At 40.4% G+C, this 21719-nt stretch overlaps 2 protein-coding genes across 2 annotated transcripts in view; one reads left to right on the top strand and one right to left on the bottom strand.

Annotated features, from left to right (window-relative positions):
- Nucleotides 1-13790, bottom strand: part of LOC126281630 (furin-like protease 2) — a 1081207-nt gene extending 1067417 nt beyond the window's left edge. Inside the window, exons 1-2 of the mRNA XM_049980754.1 lie at nucleotides 13389-13790; nucleotides 13059-13271 (exon numbers count right to left, since the gene is read on the bottom strand). Coding sequence (XP_049836711.1) covers nucleotides 13059-13226 — 168 coding nt within the window. The 5' untranslated portion in view covers nucleotides 13227-13271; nucleotides 13389-13790. The remainder of the gene's footprint in view (nucleotides 1-13058; nucleotides 13272-13388) is intronic.
- A 243-nt stretch (nucleotides 13791-14033) lies between these two features.
- On the top strand, nucleotides 14034-21277 carry LOC126281629 (40S ribosomal protein S17). Its single transcript, XM_049980753.1, has 4 exons — nucleotides 14034-14131; nucleotides 14313-14464; nucleotides 19733-19904; nucleotides 21156-21277. The coding sequence occupies exons 1-4, from the start codon at nucleotides 14129-14131 to the stop codon at nucleotides 21222-21224; spliced, it is 396 nt and encodes a 131-aa protein (XP_049836710.1). The 5' UTR covers nucleotides 14034-14128; the 3' UTR covers nucleotides 21225-21277.
- The last annotated feature ends 442 nt before the right edge of the window (nucleotides 21278-21719 follow it).

The raw sequence follows: 21719 nt of genomic DNA, 5'->3' as shown, positions 1-21719 counted from the left end.
TTCTTAACACGATCTTCTCCGAACTTAACTGCTGGCATTGCACATGATGGCAAGTAACATTCTGCTCGCATTCGTCAATCCCAAAACCTTTCATCGGATTGCCACAGGGAATAGCGTGATATATCACTTGTTTCCAGTCCTCCACTGTCGCTCGTGACCCAAGTAAGTCGCCGGGTCCGGATGCAATCCCAATTCGATTATACTCATGAAGCTTGCGTTGATCGCTAACATTTCGCCCTGTGCGAAGTCCCAAGCGACTGGAAAGAACCCAACTAACTGCGGCATATGAGAAGGGCAAAAGAACGCACCAGAAAAATTACAAACCAATATCCCTAGCATTGGTTTGTATCAAATCCTTTACCATGTTCTCAGTTCGAATAAAGTAAGTTTTCTTGAAATTTAGGAGTTTATGCCCAAGAATCAGCACGGTTTTATAAAGCATCGCTCGCCCGGAACTGTCTCCCTTTTCTGACTTTGTACACCGCGAACTATGCCTAAAGGGCCACAGGCAGACTCCGTATTTCTAGATTTCCGGAAAGCCCACCGCGGACAGTTAACGAGGGTAAGAGTGTCCGACATAGGTTCCCAGATATGTGAGTGGCTTGGAGACGACTGAAGTAATAGTACCCAATATGTTGTTCTCGGCGCCTAGTGTTCAGAGACAAGGGTATGGTCAGGAATGCTCTAGTGAACTGTGATAGGACCACTAATAATTACCATATGCATAAACGACCTGCTCGACAGTTTGGGCAGCAATCTGCAGTTGTTCGCTGATGATGATGATGTGGTGTACCGCAATGTGTCTAAGATAAGCGACTGTAGGGTGATAAAAGAGGACTTAGTCACAACTTCTAATCGGTGTGTTAATTATCAGCTGGCTTCTAAAGCAGAAAAATTTCCGTTACAGCGGATGAGTAGGAAAAACAAACCCGTGATGCTCGGGTATAGCATTAGTAGTGTCCTGTTTGACCCAATCCCATCGTTTATGTATGTGGGTGTAACTTTGCAAAGCGGAATGAAATGGAACGATCGTGTGAGGATTGTGGTAGGAAAGGCGAACGAGGTTTATTGGGAGAATTGCGACCTGTTCTTTAGTACTGCTCGTGTAATTGACGTCTGTACCAGGTCGAATTAAAGGAAGACATCGAAGCAATTCAGAGGCGGGTTGCTACTTTTGTTACCGGTAAGTTTGAACAACAGACAAGTTTTAACAGACACTTCGGGAACTCAAATGGGAACCGCTGGAGGGAACGTGAGATGTTTTCGAGTAACACTACTAAGAAAATTTGGAGAACTGGCATTTGAAGCCACTGCTGACCGATTCTACTGCTGCCAACATACATTTCGCGTAAGGACAACGAAGATACAGTATGAGGATTTGGGCTCATACAGAGATAGTCTTTTTCCCTAGCTGTGTTTACGAATTCAGGAAATGACTAGTAGTCGTACGGGAGTATCCTCCGCCACGCACCGTACGGTTGCTTGTGGGGTAGGTATGCACATGTAGACTCTCACTCTTTGACTGCTGATAGCTCTTAAGAACGCCACAGCGATTCTATGCGTTAGTTCATGCTATTTTTTGCAAACACTCTCCGCAATAATCCACGGTCCCCGTCCGTCAATACATGATCTCAGTCTGGTCTTCGTTTATCTGTGATTGTTCCCCGCGTTCCTTCTTCGCAATCGCATCTTCAACAGTCGATTTGGCAGCTTTAGACGAGTAGGTATGCCCCTCACTCCGGCGAAATCCAATGATAATTAGTCCACGTTCGAAGTCACTGAGGTCTCCTAACCTATCCAGTCTTGTTACTGTTTCTCCGCTGACAACAAACATTCCCCACCTCCTTGTATGCTTGTGGGTCCGCCTCAGACATCTAGTTGCCCATTCTTCATCTAACAGGGGATACGGAATACTTTTGATCAGACAATGTAAGGCCGAAGTGGAAACTCCCAACATTCCCCTTTAGATGAGGGTGAACAGTTCCGTTCCATGTGAAATATTGCAACAAATTATAACCACACTATACATTGATGATATCAAGATCAGCGCACATTTCCTGATTTTCGTACAGTAGAAAGCGAACAGGCGAGGCATGAAAGCGGCCAGTGGCAGCGGCTCCACCGAGCGGCGACAACGTCGGCTGCCAGATGGCCCGCCCTGCCCGCCTTTCGCCGTAGTATTTTGTGACCCGCCACGCCAAGGGATAGCGAAGCAAAAAAAACCGGTACAGTTCCCTCTGCTCACCTAAATTCTCCAGTACTATTACCGCAGCTCTGATTCTAGCGCACATCACAAATCAGTGCATTATTTAAGGGTTTAAGTATTCGTCTTGTTGGGTACGCCACACAAATTCTTCCCTAAATTTGCTCTGGAAAATAAACCCCACTTCTTTCTAGTAATGAGAGTATTGCGACTAATAATACTGCATTCACAACAATTAACGAACCAGAATCTCTCAGTTTAGAAGATAATTATTTCTTAGCAAACATTTTATGTTTCCAAGAAATGGACGCTAGAAATGAAATACGATTCCTTAGTTTTAATAGCGTTAGGGGCGACATAAATTGAAAAGTAATAATCATGGCTGTTCTTACTCTAACTGGAACTAAGTGAATTCGTATGTGGCCAAAGAAAAAGTAACTAGAATACTGACAACGGAGAGGGAAATGACTGAATTACGAATGCTGCTGTTTTCAATCTCAGAACTTATTTGGTGCAGCTCTCCACGCCACTCCATCCTGTGGAAGCCACTTTATCTCCGATAACAACTGCAACCCACATTCATTTGAACCTGTTTACAGTACTGGCCCCTGTCTCCCTCTGCAGATTTTACCGCACAGACGCATCTCCCACACTCAATCGACGATTCCTTGATGTCTAAAATTGTTCCTATCAACGGATTCCTTCTCGTCATGTTGGTTTCTCATCCGTGCTTCCTCGTTAGGTGATCCACCCACGTAATCTACATCTACCTGATTACTCTCCAATTCACATTTAAGTGCTTGGCAGAGGATTCATCGAACCACAATCATACTATCTCTCTACCATTCCACTCCCGAACAGCGCGCAGGATAAACGAACACCTAAACCTTTCTGTTCGAGTTCTGATTTATTTTATTTTGATAATCATTCCTACCTATGTAGGTTGGGCTCAACAAAATATTTTCGCATTCGGAAGAGAAAGTTGGTGACTGAAATTTCGTAAATAGATCTCGCAGCGACGAAAAACGTCTGTTTTAATGACTTCCATCCCAACTCTCGTATCTGCCGCACCCTCCCCCATATCACGTGATAATACAAAACTAGCTGTCATTTTGTGCACCCTTTCGATGTCCTCCGTCAATACCACCTGATAAAGATCACACACCGCGCAGCAATATTCTAACAGAGGACGAACGAGTGTAGTGTAAACTGTCTCTTTAGTGGACGTGTTGCATCTTTTAAGTGTCCTGTCAATGAAACGCAACCTTTGGCTTGCCTTCCCCACAATAGCATCTATATGGTCTTTCCAACTGAAGTTGTTCGTAATTTTAACACCCAGGTACTTAGTTGAATTGACAGCCTTGAGAATTGTACTATTTATCGAGTAATCGAATTCCAGCGGATTTCTTTTGGAACTCATGTGGATCACCTCAAACTTTTCGTTATTTAGAGTCAACTGCCACCTGCCACACCATACAGCAATCTTTTCTAAATCGCTTTGCAACTGATACTGGTCTTCGGATGACCTTACTAGACGGTAAATTACAGCATCATCTGCGAACAACCTAAAACTGCTCAGATTGTCACCCAGGAGGTCCTTTATATAGATCAGGAACAGCAGAGGTCCCAGGAAGCTTCCCTGGGAACACCTGCTATCACTTCAGTTTTACTCGATGATTCGCAGTGTATTACTACGAACTGCGACCTTCCTGACAGGGAAATCACGAATCCAGTCGCACAACTGAGACGATACCCCATAAGCCCGCAGCTTGATTAGAATCTTCAGCATTCTTCTGTAGCACCACATTTCGAAAAGTTCTATTCTCTTCTTGTCTAAACTGTTTATCGTCTATGTTTCACTTCCATACAGGGCTCCACTCTATACAAATACTTTCAGAAAGGGCTTCCTGATTAATCTATACTCTTAATAAATGTCTCTTTAGAACCACTTTTCTTGGAATTGCCTATTATACATTTTATATCCTCTACTCCGGCCATCAGTTATTTTACTAGTCAAATAACAGAATCTATTACTTTTAATATCTCTTCATATTCTGAATTCCCAACACTGCTTGATTTAATTCGATAAAATCCCATTACTTTTGTTAAGTTTTTATACCCTCCTTTCAAGGTTATGTCTAATCCGTTCAAGCACACTCCGAAGTCCTTTGTGAAATACCAAGTATGAAATATACTGGATTAAGGAAGAAGGTGTCATCTCCGAATTTTTTATTCTGTTCTCAATATTGGCTGAAATATTGAATGGCATGCGTGTTACTCTGTAGACTTTCCCGCTTCCCTGACGCCAACTGCAACGCTCTGCCCCTAGGGCCCAGAATTGACGCGGTGTATAGCCGGTGCGCGAGGAACAGCGAGCTGTAATCAAGTTTCTAAGCCCATGAAACCTGTCTCCAATAGAAATCCATAGCAGAATGCAAAATCTGATGGTTGTATGGACGTATGGTTGTATGTACTTGATTGTATCGATATCAGTAATATGCAACGTTGGGTCTCCTGCTTGTACCGAAATAAACGGTTGTGCTAACCACTACGTGTGTGACGGGGCTCTGAGTGGACGATCGCGTACGGCAACCCACAAGACTCGTCGGAATCGGGCTGATGACATCGGAGAAATCGCCGGGTAACTCAGACATCTTTCGGGTAAATATGACCTATCACGAGAGCGTGTATATGCCGTCACTGCAGAACGGCGGTACAGAATACTATGCCTGGTGGGTGCCCCGAATGTTCTCACCTGACAGTGGAAATCGCACATGTCCACTTTCTTCCGCGTTTTGAGCGTTTGTGTGATGGGACTTGGCCATCCGATTTTCGTCTTTTCCGAAACTTCATGAATACCTTCGAGGACTTCTTTCATAATGATGAAGTGGTACAAATAGAGGTGAGGTAGTTGCTCCGTCCACGAAGTTTAACATTCTACAGTGACTGTATCAACAAACTGATCTCTCGTTGGGAGAAACGCGTTCGTCGCTAGTGTAGACATGAAGAGTAAAGATGTATTTTAATTACGTTTGTTTTATTTGAACAGCTCAGATATTCACGTAAAAAATCGGAAGTGTTACTTTAGTACGCCGTTTAATTTCCCACAGCGGAACCGTACGACGCACTGGCGTTCGATTTACTGGTTGAAATACTGCTAGGTGAATCTGTCGTGTGGTGGTGTCTAAGCGAGGGACTGTAGGCGACGCTCGTATGTGGAGTTCTTTAGATCAATGCGCAATAAGAAGCAATGGACTTACTTTTAGACAAGAGATTTTAGTTTTCGGCATCAGTGAAAAAGTAAAACATGACGGAAGGAAGGTGAAAGACCACACAGATAGGGTGGAAGAGAGGTCAGCAAATAAAATAATTTACAGCTACAAGCCAGTGAGTCGAAAATTTACTCAGAAAGAGGCCGTATGACTTTGAACTCCTTGAATTTGAGTACAGCAGGTATACCGCAGGAAATGGGGATAAACGTAATAGAATTACAACACATACATAATATAATTACTACAAAATAGATTCGAATCTGCTTCTCATCGGTATCCTTCAGTTTTAGAAATGACCGGGCGCAATATGTCAGTATGTTTGCGCTTAGAAATTTTTCCTATTCAAGTCTTCAGTGCTTGAATAGAGACCGCCGCTCTACGTTATTCCGATACATCAAAGGGAGTTGAAGACGAAATGGTTCATTGAAAGTAACTCTCCCCACTACCGGAGATACTGTTGTCACAACAGGGAAACTAGAATAGAAAGTAATGAAGTTTATGCTTCGACGACTTGACGACACCAAAGTCATTAGATTAGAAATGGAGCGCAAGTGCAGATATACACAGAAGCGGAAGAAAATCAACCAAGTCCTTTTCAAAGAAACCATCCTTGCGTTTACTTTAAGCGACTGATCTCTGTACGTACTGTATTGATGTCTGCTTATTTGTTGTTTTGCCATTTCCCGCAACCACCTTACCGTGTTCCTAACTTGGTGCGGCACCTGCAGCAGGCAAAAATACGCACACGCACACACACACACACACACACACACACACACACACACACACACACACACACACACACACACACACACAATTCACAATGTTTTGTTCAACCAGGATCTTTGTATGGAATAAAAATCGAGTTTTGGCAATCAAGTGCAGTTGAAATTTTAAGAAAGTTAAAAGAAATTGACCGTGCTGGAGTACTTCGCTGAGACTTCAGTAAGTGTACGAAAATGTAATTGAAAGTGAACTGTCGGACTGATCGTTTACTAAACTTCCCAACTTTCGCTGCTGATGATCTTATGGTTAGCACCCACAGCAGCGTGATCACCTCTAGCCGACAGTGACAGCTACACTGGTCGATGATGACTGGTTTGTGGGGCGCTCAACTGCGCGGTCGTCAGCGCCCGTACAAAGTCCCAATTTTTACACAAGCCAATCTAGGCACTGTCACGAATGATGATGAAATGAAGAGGACAACACGAACACCCGTCCCCGAGCAGAGTACACTCGTCGGTCGAGTTATATAATCATACACAGAGGAGTAACAAGCTAGCCTTCACCCACTAAAACCTTTATAATATACATGCTTATTTCCTCCGTAGTCGGTAGTGCATCGTACCAGGATTCCACATAAATGAAAATATTGACTCCTAATTATCAGTTCTTTGAAGTTACTGACGGCTTCAGTAATAACGTTTCAGACAAATACGCCAACCAATTTCTGTAGCTATACGGTTTGGACTTCACAGCCATTTGTACCATTTATCTCAGCCAGGGCATTATAGGCCTACAGATGCAATTGATGTTCAAATTTTAGGTTAACTGTACTTACCAGTGAAAAATACTTAAGAGAAAACTTCTTTGCAATTGTTCAAACATGTTGACACCACACCATATGAGAACTGCCTTCGCCACACACCTCCATGCAAGAAACAAATGGAGACAGGAAATCGCTAATGTAAACAATCTACGATCGCCGGCAGTACGAATGTCTGGCGGATCTCGGTCTGGGGGAGAGAAATTCGGTTACGCGAGCTGGAGCAGCATAGCAAGCCGAGTCTGCAAGCACGAAGTTGGACCCGGCGCGACCCGGATTGCTGCAAGTCGCTTACTTTCCCCGGACTCGCAATGGCCGCTGGACAGACGGAGTCCCGTTAGCGCCAACAGCACGTGCAGCTGAGCGCTAGTTCAACTCCGCAGTTGTCCTTGTATCTTGGTACAAGGGTAAAAGGCACAGTGGCGAGGGAACGGTACTTCCTCCTTCAGCCACCGCTACGTAGTAAAACTGACAGCATTAAGGATAACAGGAATGAACAAGGTAACTGGAGTCCGATGACGAAGCAAACGACGCACAGAAAGAACGCTGCATGTAGTATATTACTAAACAAAAAAATTTCGTTAACAAACGAGGTGACGACGCCGACGTCGCACACGAACCCGACGATGAGTGACAAAGAAATTTATCAACAAACGAGCCAACGGGACGCCGACGACGATGCTGTCTCCTCCACCAGCCCGACGATGCGTGACTACTGTTTACTACTGAGCTCCTGCAGAACTAACTAGTCCCTTACACCCATATTCCAAGCCTGTAATTCCAGACCGCATGTAACACATGCGATTGTATCATGTTATGATCAGTTACCTGACCAATAGTAGCGTTATCACTACCATTCTGCTCGATCTGCAATTAATGTGAAAGTCAGCTGATTGCGATTTATGGACAGCTCGCCACACAGGTGATAGTCATAAAATTGAACTGAAAGACGCCGGGAACCCAAGGTGTTAAATTCAAAGCGAAGAAGTTCCTCGTATTTGATCCCTTCATATCTTAGTACGCAATGTTAGTCGAGAGGAAGAGCGCTGCATGTTTCTAAATAATGACAATAATAATAAATAATAATAACGAGGAGGAGGAGGATCCAGTACCATTAAGTGCAACTTCAGTAACAATGTTTGGACACACTAATTATAAAAATGTGTAACTACAGGGGATGAACAATGCGTATCGTTTCAGGAGAAACAACAGCTCCAGACCGGTCTGCCGACTGTTGTGAAAATTAACTTCTGCCCCCTCAATGTGAATAAATTAATGGTAACTACTGACACCTGCAACAAGATCCAGTCATCACCAATTAATTTATCGCTGTTCTGTATTGCTCCTGTCCTTACTTTAAACAAATTACGACAGTGAATTTTAGTTGTAAAGCGAGACTGGTCACATAAAAGTGCTTCTAGTATGAATACGTGTTAAGTTTTTAGAGCCGCCTTTTACAAAACAGTGCGTTCTTCTAATGAACTATAGCTTTTAAATTACTGAGCTATTCTGACACCCGTCGATTAGTACTTCAGTTGCAGCAGCAGTTCGTAATTATTTTCAGCAAATGTCACAATTTTTCATGTTATTACATATGTCCAACAATTATTTTCCTAACAACATTATTATGTATTGTTCATTTACATGAAGGCTCACTACAACCAACAAACAAACAAGGACATCGCACGAATGGTACGAGGAAAAAGAATGCTTTATAGCCAAAATTATTAGCAACGGTAAGAATCTGTATGGATCACACTATATTGCTTTCGGGCAGGCTCTCGGGTACGAAATCGAAGTTTCGTCTAAACTCTCCGAAGTTCTGAAATGCATGGTAGATGCTAATACTAAGTACACCACGTATTTCCGTATGGACTGCGCCAAGAACGATTGCCTGAATGCCTCTGTGTACGCTGTATTTAGTGTAATACTGTGTTCACGTTCTCTACGGGACATGTACATAAGACACCGATTGTTTTTTCTCTGTTGCTTCTTCAAAATCTTTTCTTGAAACTTTCAAAGTTGTCTTTCGTGGGTTCGTTGGTACTTACCTTCAAACGTCTACCGAAGTTCAGTGTTTTCAGCGTCTCAACAAAGCTGTCCCGTAGCTCAAACAAACCCACAGTTACTGCTGCCCGTCTTTATGAAAATGCAATATCCGCTGTTGACTTATCTGGTGAAGAATCCACACACTTCAGCAAGATTCTAGAATGGCTTTCAGTGTTTTGTAAGCTATCTCCTTAGTAGTCTCATTGCGTTTCCTTAGTGTCCTACCAGTGAACTGTGGTCTTCCACCTGCTTCACCTACGACTGAGCTTGTGTTGCACACAAGCTATTTATACTGACTGATTTTTCAGATGGACGGCAGCACATAGTTGAATATGGAGTGCGGCATTGAGCCAAGTGGCACAACAGCACTGTAAGTCCAAGACTCATTGGTTCATGGCCACAGCGAGTGCAACGAAGAAGGAAGGTACGTTTTGTATTAAAAGTTACCTGAACCATTTGTTTGTAAATGAATGAACAGTACACAATAGAGAATTACCGAATGACATTGTAGCTGTTAGGAAAATGACAAATTCGGGAAGAAAGAGCTGCTCTATCCGGCTACCCTGATTTATGTTTACCGTTGTTTTCTTACATCGATAAGGCAAATGCTGGGATGATTCCTTAATGCCATGGCTGGCCATCTGTCCTATTCTCCAAAGGCATGCTCTGTGTGTTGTGTATGTGCTATATTTGGGCTGCACGTTGGCACTGTATAACCTTGGCACATCCTGTATCATTGTGAGACTATCTTTGGATGATTGAAGATGAATTATGACTCGCTGATATTAGTACGTTTTGTGAATTATTAAACCTTGATGCCAACAAGTTTTGAAATCTTTTGATGATTTGTATGCATATTCTTTGAGAGTCCCAGTACACTTCCTTAAGGCAAGCCATAGTTCTTTACATTCGTCGATTAGTTGACGTCGAGTGTTATGTGACGTCTTCATGAAAAATTGAGTGTTAACCATCGTTCTGCGAATCAGCTTAGCTACCGTGTTTGGAGATGGGTGTTACCTGTGCTTGGAACTCCTGAGCCATGTTTTATGTTCGATGATCTACGGTTGTAACAGACTCATGGCTTGGGTCTATTTAAAAACGTATTTTCCAGCAAAATATATCCAGCACTTTAAAAATCTTTGTGTTGATATCCAATACGATTTGAGGGGGGGGGGGGGAGTATGCGTTCTAGATAATTACCAACTAATGGAGATGTAAGAGGAAGAGGCGTCTCGCTAAATACTTTATGCCAATGAATTAGCAAGTATTTGGTTTCATACTGAAATCTTCCCCTGAACAGCTTATGAAGGTCCACCCAGGTTGCCGCATAACTGTTACAAGGTCGAATAAAAATTCGAGTGCAACGCTTATCAATAAACGTTTCTTTAAAACTTCCATTCTAACGATTACATACTGCATGGTATTCTTGCCTAGCAAGGTAGCTGTGGATTGGACGGCAGCCGCCAGGGTTGCTTCCTTCAATCTTCGAGCTTCAAAATTTTCGTAAATGTTTTATTCATGTAATTGTGTTATTCTGCACATGCTACTGTTCTAATTTTGGAAACCATTATGAATGCGACGCAGTAACATGCTTACAGAATACTGTGTCAACAAGGAAGAATATAAAGGGGCGTGTAAACAACACTATCATCATCCTCCGTTGTCGATTAGTGCTATCACCCATATATAGGCTTCTTAATTCCAGGAAACTGGTTCTGATGCTAACTCTTCCATTCTTGATCTAGTGCATTATGGAGCAAGCTATTACAGTGAAAATAAAACGAATTACTGTTGTCATACTTATTAATGCGGGTTTGTAATTAATCCCGCAGTATACAGATCGGAAAATTTCTAATGAATAACGCGCTTTCAATTCATATAAGCAAAATATTTTCATTAATCCACGTATTAAGGTGGAGAAAAACATCGTGCTCCTACGTAAAAATGTTTAAGGTTTATTTGCAGAAAAACACCTACATCATCTTTATGGTTTCGTTTATCACGTCAGAAATGTTCATATTAAATTGCGATCGCAAGCGCTCACTGAACTAATTATTGCATGTTCGATTATAGGCGACCGCTAGGTTGTGGTACTGGTGGGGTTGGAGGCAGCAAGAGGGGGCATTTGCCCGTCTTTCCCTCCTGGAATCTGGAGTACAGAGTTTTTATTCTTTGGATTATTCTCACGCAGTTCTGTAAACGAGTGTATACGCTGTTCTCTGGGACCTACGTCCTTTTGTGTAACCATTAAAATTTAGTAGTTGCGGCAAGGCACGTCTCGAAACTAATTTACAGCAAAAACGACAATTTCAGGTTATTGTGCCCCATCCCGCGTAAAATTTCACAAATTCCATGAATGCGAGTAACTTAAAAACGATTTCGAAACAGGTTCGAGTGAAATAGCCTAATTAGTTTTTGACACTGATTATACGCAAACAAGTGATAATTTGTTACAAGAATGGATTCTCACTCGGCAGTAAAGAATGCTCCAATACGAAACTTCCTGGCGGATCAAAACTATGTGCCGCATCGGGAACCGAACGTAGGACCCTTGTACCGGTTCGCCACAGTGCTGTGATCGGCCATAATTTGCATACATTATTAGCCTGCAATGACAAATGCCTTCTTAAAAGTGCCCCCCCCCCCATACCCAAAAAAAGTAATCAGTACTATGGCGACGAGGCATTTTAATAAACATTCTTTATGTTCCTCTGGGACATACAGTATGATGCTACCAACCTTACTTATTACAAACGTTTGTTCAGAATGTAACGCGGAGCCTTTTATCTCTGTCGACATCTGGTAAACGATGGAACTCAGCTTTACACGTTACATAGTTTTCAGTGTAGAGAGTAACTATGTAAACAAGGCAATACGGAAGAAAGCCTAACATGACCTGCCTGACAACGAACTGGAGATTTTTCGGTATCGACAACATACAGTACAGAAATTTATTATTACGAGTGAAATGACGCACAGTTACATGAAACATTAATTCATTATTTACATGCCCACGTATTATTCCGGTTAATTCTACTGAAAAAGAACCTTTAATTAGGCAAGGCGATCTTCAGCCGGAAGGCTGGTTTGATGTCATTATATTCCATGCAAGTCTTCATCTAACTACTGCACAGGAGACAAAATTATTTTTTTCTGTTTACTACGTGTATTTACCTTTCTACAGCTTTGTCAAGCAGCTGACAAAACAAGTGAATAGTGACAAAGAAGGAAAAAGCAAGCAAATGCGTTTTTTTTAATTCGATACTTTAATACGAACTACCGGTAAGTGCCAGCGAATCTTTTCAGCATAGAGAATTGACAGCGCTGATCAGGACTCAGGCTACTCGAGGACGACATTTCCAGGAATAGTTAACGAATAATGTAGCAATACTGCTTTGATTATAGCTACATACATGTCGACTTGATAATGAAAAACGAAAACTGCGTACTCTTAACAATAAAACTTGATCGTCTTGTGTTGAAGATGAAAACAACTAGCTCGATGTCAGCGCATATGTTTTAAATGCTGTGCTATAAACGCTGACATTTTGTTGTACGACGTGCAAAACACGTTTGGGCGCTGCCTCAACTGACCTCTGTAAGTCTTCGGTACGAACTCTGGGCTTGGCATAATGCCAACTGCTTTAAAGAGACTTGAAAGGGAACAGCTGGTCGCACTGATGGCTGTTCACTGGGCTGTTGTCTGCTAAAGTGTACTTAGTTTTGTGACAGGATAAAATGCATGTTTCAATTAGGCAATGAGATTACGACTAAGAATTATACTGAATTAAATCAGTGTGTTATTACAGGAAACAGTGACTACAGCAACGCAAAATATTCAAGAAATTCGGGACTTGACATCAATGATGGAACAGATACTTGCAGAAATTCACAGGCACTCCAAGAACAATACTAATTGTTCGTTCTTCAGCGGCTCTTTTTAACATTTTCATTTTAAGTAATGCTCTCAAAATTTAATTATACTTGCCTGTCCCAAATTTCTGAAACCGTGCTTTTCGGCAACCGCGTCTGCAGCTTCAGATCCACTTGGTACGTGCACAGCAAACTGGTTCATGTATACTGGCTGCTGACGGCTTCGTACAAACGTAAAGCTTGCCACACAACACAAACACACTAAACACCACTGAAACCTCATTTCAACTGTTGTGTCGTTGACAGTTCAAACAGTATGTTTTAAAATCTGAAAAACAGAATAATGACATTGTAATTACGTATACAAACACATTATGCAACTTTTCTCTCGTCAGCGCTGTGTTTACAAACTGAGCAACTCAGCATCAAGTTTCATAATACTTGCCTCCTCTTCTGTATACTAAAAATTTTAATCAAAGCCGAAAATGTTAATCAGCTGTCCACTGTTTTGTAAAGCACTGTCTCTATAGAGGGACGAAATTTACATTAATGCCGTACGGCTTGTGCAGTGACAGTTTCACAGATTTCGTTATCTTTTTGTCCTCAACAACATGTTGACATTGTTCAGAAATATCGAAACGTACACACGCAACCCACTCTCCTCTTTCAATTTCTAACCACCGAACACACCAACCTCCACAACCCAACTGCATCACATCACTACGCTGATGGACAAATGTTTCTGACATTCACACGCAGGGCTACCAACGAAACCACAATCATTGTCTTCACTCATATCATTTCGAAAAACCAGCTGGACTGTCAGCTGGGTTAAGGATGCATAAAGAACTACTAATGAACTAGCCACATTAAATTTAGTTTGCTACACTGATTATTCTTCTTCTGTATAAGTTGATTTTAAAAAATAAAGTGACGTCACAAATTCATTAAATATTATTTCTTGGGCTCGTAAAAGTAAATGTTACATTTATTTTTTGCTTTATAAATTTATATATTAGTTTTAAAAATAAAAGCTTTTACTAAGAAAATAAAATATATGTCTGGTCTACAATCCTTGGTTTTTCTTTACGTTATCTCTGAAACACATTGAAGTTCGAGAATCATTGGAAACGGATGTAACGTCAGCCACACTTTCCAGTCGGTCTTTCCGGAAAGCTTCGCAACATGGTGAGTTATTGTGGTTGGTAGCGTGAAATAATCGAATTTTTAATTGTAAATCAAGTCTGTGTTGATATTAATTTATTAATAGTTCCATGAGAACAAGTATTTTTATTTATTTTATTGCTGTATTGTTTGGTTATGTCGCTACAGAACGAAATGAATTAACATTATACACGTTTTGTTTTAGGGTCGTGTGAGGACGAAAACTGTGAAGAAAGCAGCTCGTGTTATAATTGAGAAATATTACACTAAGCTAACGCTTGACTTTCACACAAACAAACGGATATGCGAGGAAATTGCGATAATCCCCAGCAAGCCACTAAGAAATAAAATTGCGGGGTGAGTTAATGGAGACAACTGACACCATTAAGTGCGGTGTTTATTTGCGCATTGCAGTGATAAAAGAACCTATATTTTCAATTAAAACGAAATTTGAATTTTTGCGTAAATTGTAAGTTAAACCGTATTAATGTATACATAGCGCCTTGGATCAGATCACATATTTTTGGATAAATTAAACCATCGATTAAATGCATTTCCTTGATAATTGATGTGATTCGTTTGTGCTTTTGAACTTTAAAATCTGTAATTTGGATCACTAGTTTTCATTAGTTAATGTTTGAGATCGTGGAAGCAGTATGTTGGTATAAGTATAGGAAGAGATACGTAAAAGCTATGAGAATTGAAGTGGAAATGTATGTGGTTTCATCTTCAGTGTTGTTCATGATAGGTTAGTTGTGTGTGTTTTTTATATAAAACTGTGTGCACGTGCGACACATGTTGTCAGTGCTTGCAATATCAAGGAAGCAAGTTTGAAGTAAGATGTAAACAGATGTGTGTGTAGGTATGTGCTGTACAGTATGTTTTCGTCAAATATGTATGCCAAGCAAATTGATATTCTAATTTTTCAATGTACGTTTCAGGCTGTATGTATTGATGGAATTACCTGTAGAGCACTTACTGTGGTCCAAGTTTATAGAGTACAATTGGGAAGCGAATTTTTGTGAGGCCTTGATTGTACAATAGTAGAGTACTTTGTCTGTGTCAATTCGGCTGGTCCCAATCAGGTACCAAGCCAATTTCATAAGAGAGTGAAGATAAGCGTGATTTGTTCTTGCGATCGTAGTTCTTTTCTTCTGATGTTTTCCACATTATATTGATTTTCTCAAATGAGTCCCCACAGAGTCTGCCTCTCACAAAGTTGTGTGATGTATCTATTCCGTGACTTCCAGTGAATATATTTAATACTAATTTAATTTGTGCTTGTGTGCATGTGTTTTCTCCTGTTCAGCACTATCACCCTACCCTTTTCTTCTTCTGTCCCTCATTTTCTGTGCTAAACTCTTGCCACATTATAATCCTTACTTGCATTTTATATAGTGTATGTGTAGTGTACTTGAAATCGTGTGTGTGTGTACTTGAAATTGTGTGTGTGTGTGTGTGTGTGTGTGTGTGTGTGTGTGTGTGTGTAAAGAAAAGTCAGATGTGAGCTAGTGTGCCCCCACCCCCCTTCCCGTGTATCTGTTCCGGTGACAGTGATCTGCAATGTAACCAGATGTCTATTTGCTGCATATTTCATGCGTTTTTTTGGTATAAATTAAACACTTAACAGCAAATTCAAAACTGTAGATAAACGATAGTAAATTGCCAAATTATATTGTAAATCAGCTGAGGAAGATTAAACAAGACACAAAGCAACTCACTTTAAAAGTTTGTGATATAGTGAATCAACTACCACCCACCACTTTTCAGTCGAGACATTGATGACTTCATTTGTTATTGAGCTAAAGCTTGTAAGCGCGTAGAGATTCTTTGGTTGTGCTAGTAATGAGAGAAACAGTGTACACGATGTTCGAATTACATACAAATTTTGCATCCAAACATTGTAGTTCAAGGTTATAGTGTTTATTTTTTTAATATGTTGTTTGTCTGTGTTTCATACCTAGTGTGTTAAATTGCTGGCAAAGTGATATCAAATGTAATTATTTTGTATATTTTTGTTTCTACGCAAGTGATGTTATGGCTTTCCGTATTGATATTGGTGTTTTAAGAGCTTGATAGCTCTACGTGTATTTTCTGATACATCTTTTGGGTTCAATGGAGGTGTCTAATCCCACCAGTCGGCTTTGACCCGTGACTTAAGGATGTTGTGGTGTGTGACGTCATAATGGCACGGAGTTTAGTTTGAGTGTCTTGTGTTTGTAGATGTCGTGTTGTTGCAGTTGGTGCTATCATCTTGTTGCGGTTGATGGTGTCCTCTAGCGTGTGTATGGTCTGCATGTTATGTGGTGTATTGCGTTTGAGTGTCGGTGTGTGAAGTGTTCTTTTATCGGCTGTGATTGTTACACAAGACTGGAAATTAGTTTCAGTGAGTTAAGAATTAAGTTTCCGTTTATGTTACTGCGGTGTCGTTTGATGTTACTGGTTTGCTGTTTGTCGCGTGTTAAGTCGTTCAATTGAATTTGTGGCTTCTTTTGTTAGGTATGGATGTGACTTCTAAATTTAATAGTGCGCATCTGTGGGCTGACGTGGTGGATGACATGTTGTCCATCATTAGGTTTCTGTAAGTTTTTGGGCTTCTGGGGGAGATAGTGCAGTGTGGTGTATGGAAGCAGAATATACGAGTTGGGGGTTTGTTTTCGTCGTGTTGGTAAGTCGATATTGCAAGTATAGCAGAATTTGGTGATTTTGTGTGTTTTTATGTCGTCGTTTTGTGTGGTTCGGAATGGTTTGTGTGTGTGTGTGTGTGTGTGTGTGTGTATTTAGTTCGTCCCTACCCAAAAAACCCAAATTTCCCGCACTGGTCCCATTAGTTCAATTATATTTACGGAGGGACATGGGTTTGTTGGTTTTATAGGTATTTCCATGTTTGTTGTTTATGTAATGATGTCATAGGCTCCATACTTCAGACATTGGGAGTGGTCATTTCCGCCATATTGGTGATGTCGCGGGTCTAAGCAGACGGGTGGAATTGGACGCTTCTGTAATTCTATCTTTTGTTAGTTCATGTGATCTGTTGCTATTGTATTGTTACCAGCTTTTGGCTTTCTGTACTGAGATTGTCTTCAGGTTGTCTAAACTAAATTTGCATAGCACGAGTGATGCTTTTGATACCATTTACAGTTTGTGTGCACTAATTTCTTAAAATTTTGAAACTGTTTCATAGTGTTCCTCTGGTTGTTTTGTTTAGTAGCTTAGTGTGTTTGTGTGTTATTTTATTGTCTTTCTACAAGCACTTTCCCGCTTGGTAAGTCTTGGAATCTTTGTTTTTAATATATAGATTATACTATTATTATGTGTTCATATAGATTTTAATTTGTCCTATCCAATTTCCTGTAATTGTTCCATAAGTTTTATTGCGAAGAATTTGTAAGAATCCTTCTTGACTATATTTTCATGCCATGGCAATTTGTAATGTTATTGGTTGTCATTTTGAAATTGTGTGTCATCTTAATGAGACATCATTGGTGAAAGGTAATATCACTCAGGTTTATCAGTTAATATATGCTGTGATGGATTGTTAGTCTGGCAGTGTGACCCTCAGAATCTCAGGTTTAGTGTCAATCTATACTGGGTTTGATGTATATTCAAGCTCAGTTCATTTCCTGCTGTTCATTGTTTATCTTTTCCCATCAAAACCCAGTCCGTACTGCCATATTACCAGATTAACAATATACATAAGTTTCTTCTTGATGAACTCCCCTTCGCAATATTAACTGTGGAGTTTTGTAGGAAAAGTGGAACTGCATACATACAAGCATTTATAAAATGTAGATGAGGAGTGTTACTTGAGTTTACGTTGATGATGATTTTGAGTTTGACCTTCCACATGGTGACAGGTAGGTCGTGTTGTAGGCCTGTATGTGTACATAAAATGAATCTTATTTGCTTGTATTAATATTTTAAACAGCCTCGTTATTAACTTCTTATGTATTACAAAGATAGGAAAGAGTTCGGATGTATCGAATGCCACCACCAGTTCTGAGAGGGAGTACCTCAAAAATAAGTTTTGCTTCTAGCTCTTGGGCAACTGCTACTTGGTGGACTACAACTTGCCATCTGAGGGCAAGGACCTTGGTAGTACTTTGAGCCTCCCGCTCTCAGATGCTGTAATCCTGCAACTATCCTGAGTGCCCTACACAGTGCCTCCACTGATTTGATACGAAGAGCCATTTATAGCTACAGCAGCTCACTCCTGTCAGCACCTTCCTGCCAGTGTGGTCACTAGTGATTAGGGATATTTTTCAAAAACTGATACTAAATACCTAGGATTTCAAGTAAAAGCAAAGAGTTTGCGATAAGAACTTAGCCACGTTATGTATTAAAAACAAAGATTCCAAGACTTACCAAGCGGGAAAGCACCGCCAGAACACACACACAAAATTACTAGCTTTCGCAACCGATGGTTGCTTCTTCCGGAAGGAGAGGGAAAGACTAAAGGATGTGGGTTTTAAGGGAGAGGGTAAGGAGTCATTCCAATCCCGGGAGCGGAGAGACTTCCCTTAGGGGGAAAAAAGACAGGTGTGCGTGCGTGCTCGCTCACTCGCTCACATGTCTGCTTGTGTCTAAAGCACACTGTTAATATCAGAAAAACAAGTGATACACCTTTTCGTGAATTTTCATGTATACACTTTGGGCCTACAGCATTGATAAACATGACTCACTATAAGATCAGCTGATTTCAGAAGCATGACTAAGCGCTACAATCTCACAATTGACGGTGATATGCTTTAGATTCTCAGTGCCTCAAAAGGATTGATGTGTGATAAACCTCAAAACTTGTTAAACAGAACTCATTCAGAAAACCACAAAATAAGTTCACTATCAGTACAACTTTAACATATGCTGAAGTCTGCTCTAATTTTACTACAGTGTATAGTGAATGAATTAGCATATCTGAGGAGTGTGCTATCATCTAGTATGATTTGTGCCTAGCAACAGGAACAAAAGTCTGCCACAGTGTGCTACCACCTGGTAACACTGATTTATACTGAAGAGTTGACTGACTGGCAAGGGCTGTCTGGGCACATCGTGATCAATGCTTGTTATTTATCAAATCCATGTGTGTGGCCTTTAAGGCAATTAAGTCACGTGAGTTGCACACGCACAAGAGCTTAAAACATACACAACTGAAGTATGCTTGTGACCCTGATGCCAAGTTTCAGGGAGTGTAGAGGAGCTGTAGCACGGTAGATTTAAGTGCCGTATCTTTCAGAGAGCAGCATGTGTTATGGTTTACAGCATTCACAGAAATAATAACCAGTCAGTCCACTAGGTGACAAAAATTTGGATACTCGCATGGTCTTTGCGCTCTTGCACAGCAGCCGCCACAGGTGACACATAAATGTTGTACGAGCATGTCACCTTATTTCATGTACATAGAATGCTAATATTTCAGTTGCTTAAAAAGGTTGCAAAGTTTAAACTTTGTGTCTTTAGTAATGTGTGTTCTTCTATCCTGTTCGATTCGGGATCGTAATATGGAATACATGCTAACCCAGTTTGGTGTGTTGATACTTATGTGATGTGTTGATGCTTTTTATTCACTATACTGGAAAGGTAGAATCCTTTTCATCAAAATTTCATGTCCGTACTAACTTGTTACAGATTTGTGACACATCTCATGAAGCGATTGAGACATAGCCAAGTCAGAGGTATTTCAATCAAACTACAGGAAGAAGAACGTGAAAGGCGTGATAATTATGTTCCAGAGGTGTCTGCTTTGGAGCAGGATATTATTGAAGTTGACCCAGAAACGAAAGACATGTTGAAGATGTTGGTGAGTAATATTTGTTGCGCATCATACAGTATTGTGGAGTATAGTTGGGACAAGATGACTAAACTCTAATGGTGCACATTTATTACTATACACATGCAACACATAGTTGCTTTGTTGAATATTACAAACTAATGTGTTCTCCTGTTGTTTTAGTGAGCTGAATGTGTGGCATAGACTAGGTCGGGTTAGAGCAAGTATTTCGCAGTTCACCATGAAACCACACTTTCACCACATTTACTAACATGGATTCTTTCGTAGAATAGTCAATTTTACAGGCACACCTTTCCACAATGTTCCACAAATTCTCTAAGGGATTTAAGTCAAATGCATTACCAGGCCACGGAAACACATTAATGTTGTTTCCTTCCATGAATGTGTTGGTCTTGACCACTTTAGAAGTGCAACATGGGTCCAGATTGTGTTGAAATAATCCTCCTCCATTTGCAGAAATCTGTAGGAATGATTCACTCTTGAGTATAGGGAATTCCAAGTAGTTGATTCTATTTGAGCATGCTTTCAACTGGAACCTTTTCATTTGATTTTGTGTGTTCTGTCCACTATCAAGAACCCTAAGCCATATTGTTGAAGTATCAGTTCCAACCAGAGTAGCTAACATATCACTCTGATGGTCCCTGCTTGTCTTTTGTCTTGCGAGTATGAAATGTAGTCTAAGTAATGTTTTATCAGTTGTGGGGGGGGAAGTTTTTCATTATCGTTCAAATCTGCTTTGTCTCTTCAGAGACAATGAGGCAGTATCACCATGTACTGTAATAAGTCTTGAAACATCAGATTTTACCACACCAATAGAGGCAATTTTATCTTATTGCCATAGACTGCTAATTGTGTTACTTAGGCAATATGTTCATTTTAAGACTAAGTTTTCGTGTTGAGAACACAGAAATAACACACACTGTTGCTATGTATATGAGTACTTAACTAAACTGGAGGGGACCTAAAATTGTTCAGTCATGACAGTAGCAGTTCTCAAAGAGTAAAACAGTTTAGCGGATAAAATTTACAGCTAACCAACTTCAATTTCTTGTAAGACATGAGCTTGTCCCAATTAATTTGCACATTACTGTATTGGTTGTCATTGTATCTTGTAGTGGGCTCTCTTTAGGATTGAGATTGATTTAGTATTGTAGAAAATTAATCTATGGAATTAGTCTTCATAATGTTTTAATAGAATATAGATTGATCAGTTATAAATGCAAACACTTGGAAAAAGCTAAAACATCTGTTCTGTTACAGGACTTCAACAACATCACGGGACTTCAACTTACTCAGCCAGCAACACAAGGATTTGGCAGACGCCCGTGAACTTTTGTTACTTGCTTTTGCTTATGTATCAATAAAGCTTACAAATAATGAAACTTCTCTTGATTTATAAAAATGCTGACCCTTCGATTTCCCAAAATTTGCAGTGATTCATTAAGGGGAAAAGTCTATCCACCTGCATGCTGGCACAAGGAAAATAAGTTGTTACAGACGGAAATGAATGGAGAAAATTTTTAGTGTGTAGGTAACATTTTGCAGAATTCTTAAAACCAATTCTTAATTAGGATTATTACCTGCCTATATTTTGTTGGGATTATTCGACCTTGTCTATAGTTGTCTTATGTCCCTACACGAGTGACAAGACATCCTCAAGTCCCCACTATTCCAGTTTACTTCATATTCATAAGTTCATCTTAGCCTTGACAAACACAATGTGTGCAAAATACATGAGCAACAATGCAATGGGTTTAAAAGTAAATTATTTTGCCCCACCGTGTTTTCGTAAAGTGATTCCTACTTGTGTTGCTAGGTTTTTTT

Source organism: Schistocerca gregaria, chromosome 7 (genome assembly GCF_023897955.1).
Source record: "Schistocerca gregaria isolate iqSchGreg1 chromosome 7, iqSchGreg1.2, whole genome shotgun sequence".
Classification (NCBI taxonomy): Eukaryota; Metazoa; Arthropoda; class Insecta; order Orthoptera; family Acrididae; genus Schistocerca; species Schistocerca gregaria.
Note: the sequence above shows the minus strand (reverse complement) of the source record. Positions and strands in the feature narration are given on the sequence as shown.

What these genes read in the sequence shown, in the direction of transcription:
- LOC126281629 (XM_049980753.1), top strand. An exon ending in CTAAGAAATAAAATTGCGGG is followed by an intron (nt 14,465 to 19,732) that starts GTGAGTTAATGG and finishes AACTTGTTACAG; the next exon opens with ATTTGTGACACATCTCATGA. An exon ending in AAGACATGTTGAAGATGTTG is followed by an intron (nt 19,905 to 21,155) that starts GTGAGTAATATT and finishes GTTCTGTTACAG; the next exon opens with GACTTCAACAACATCACGGG.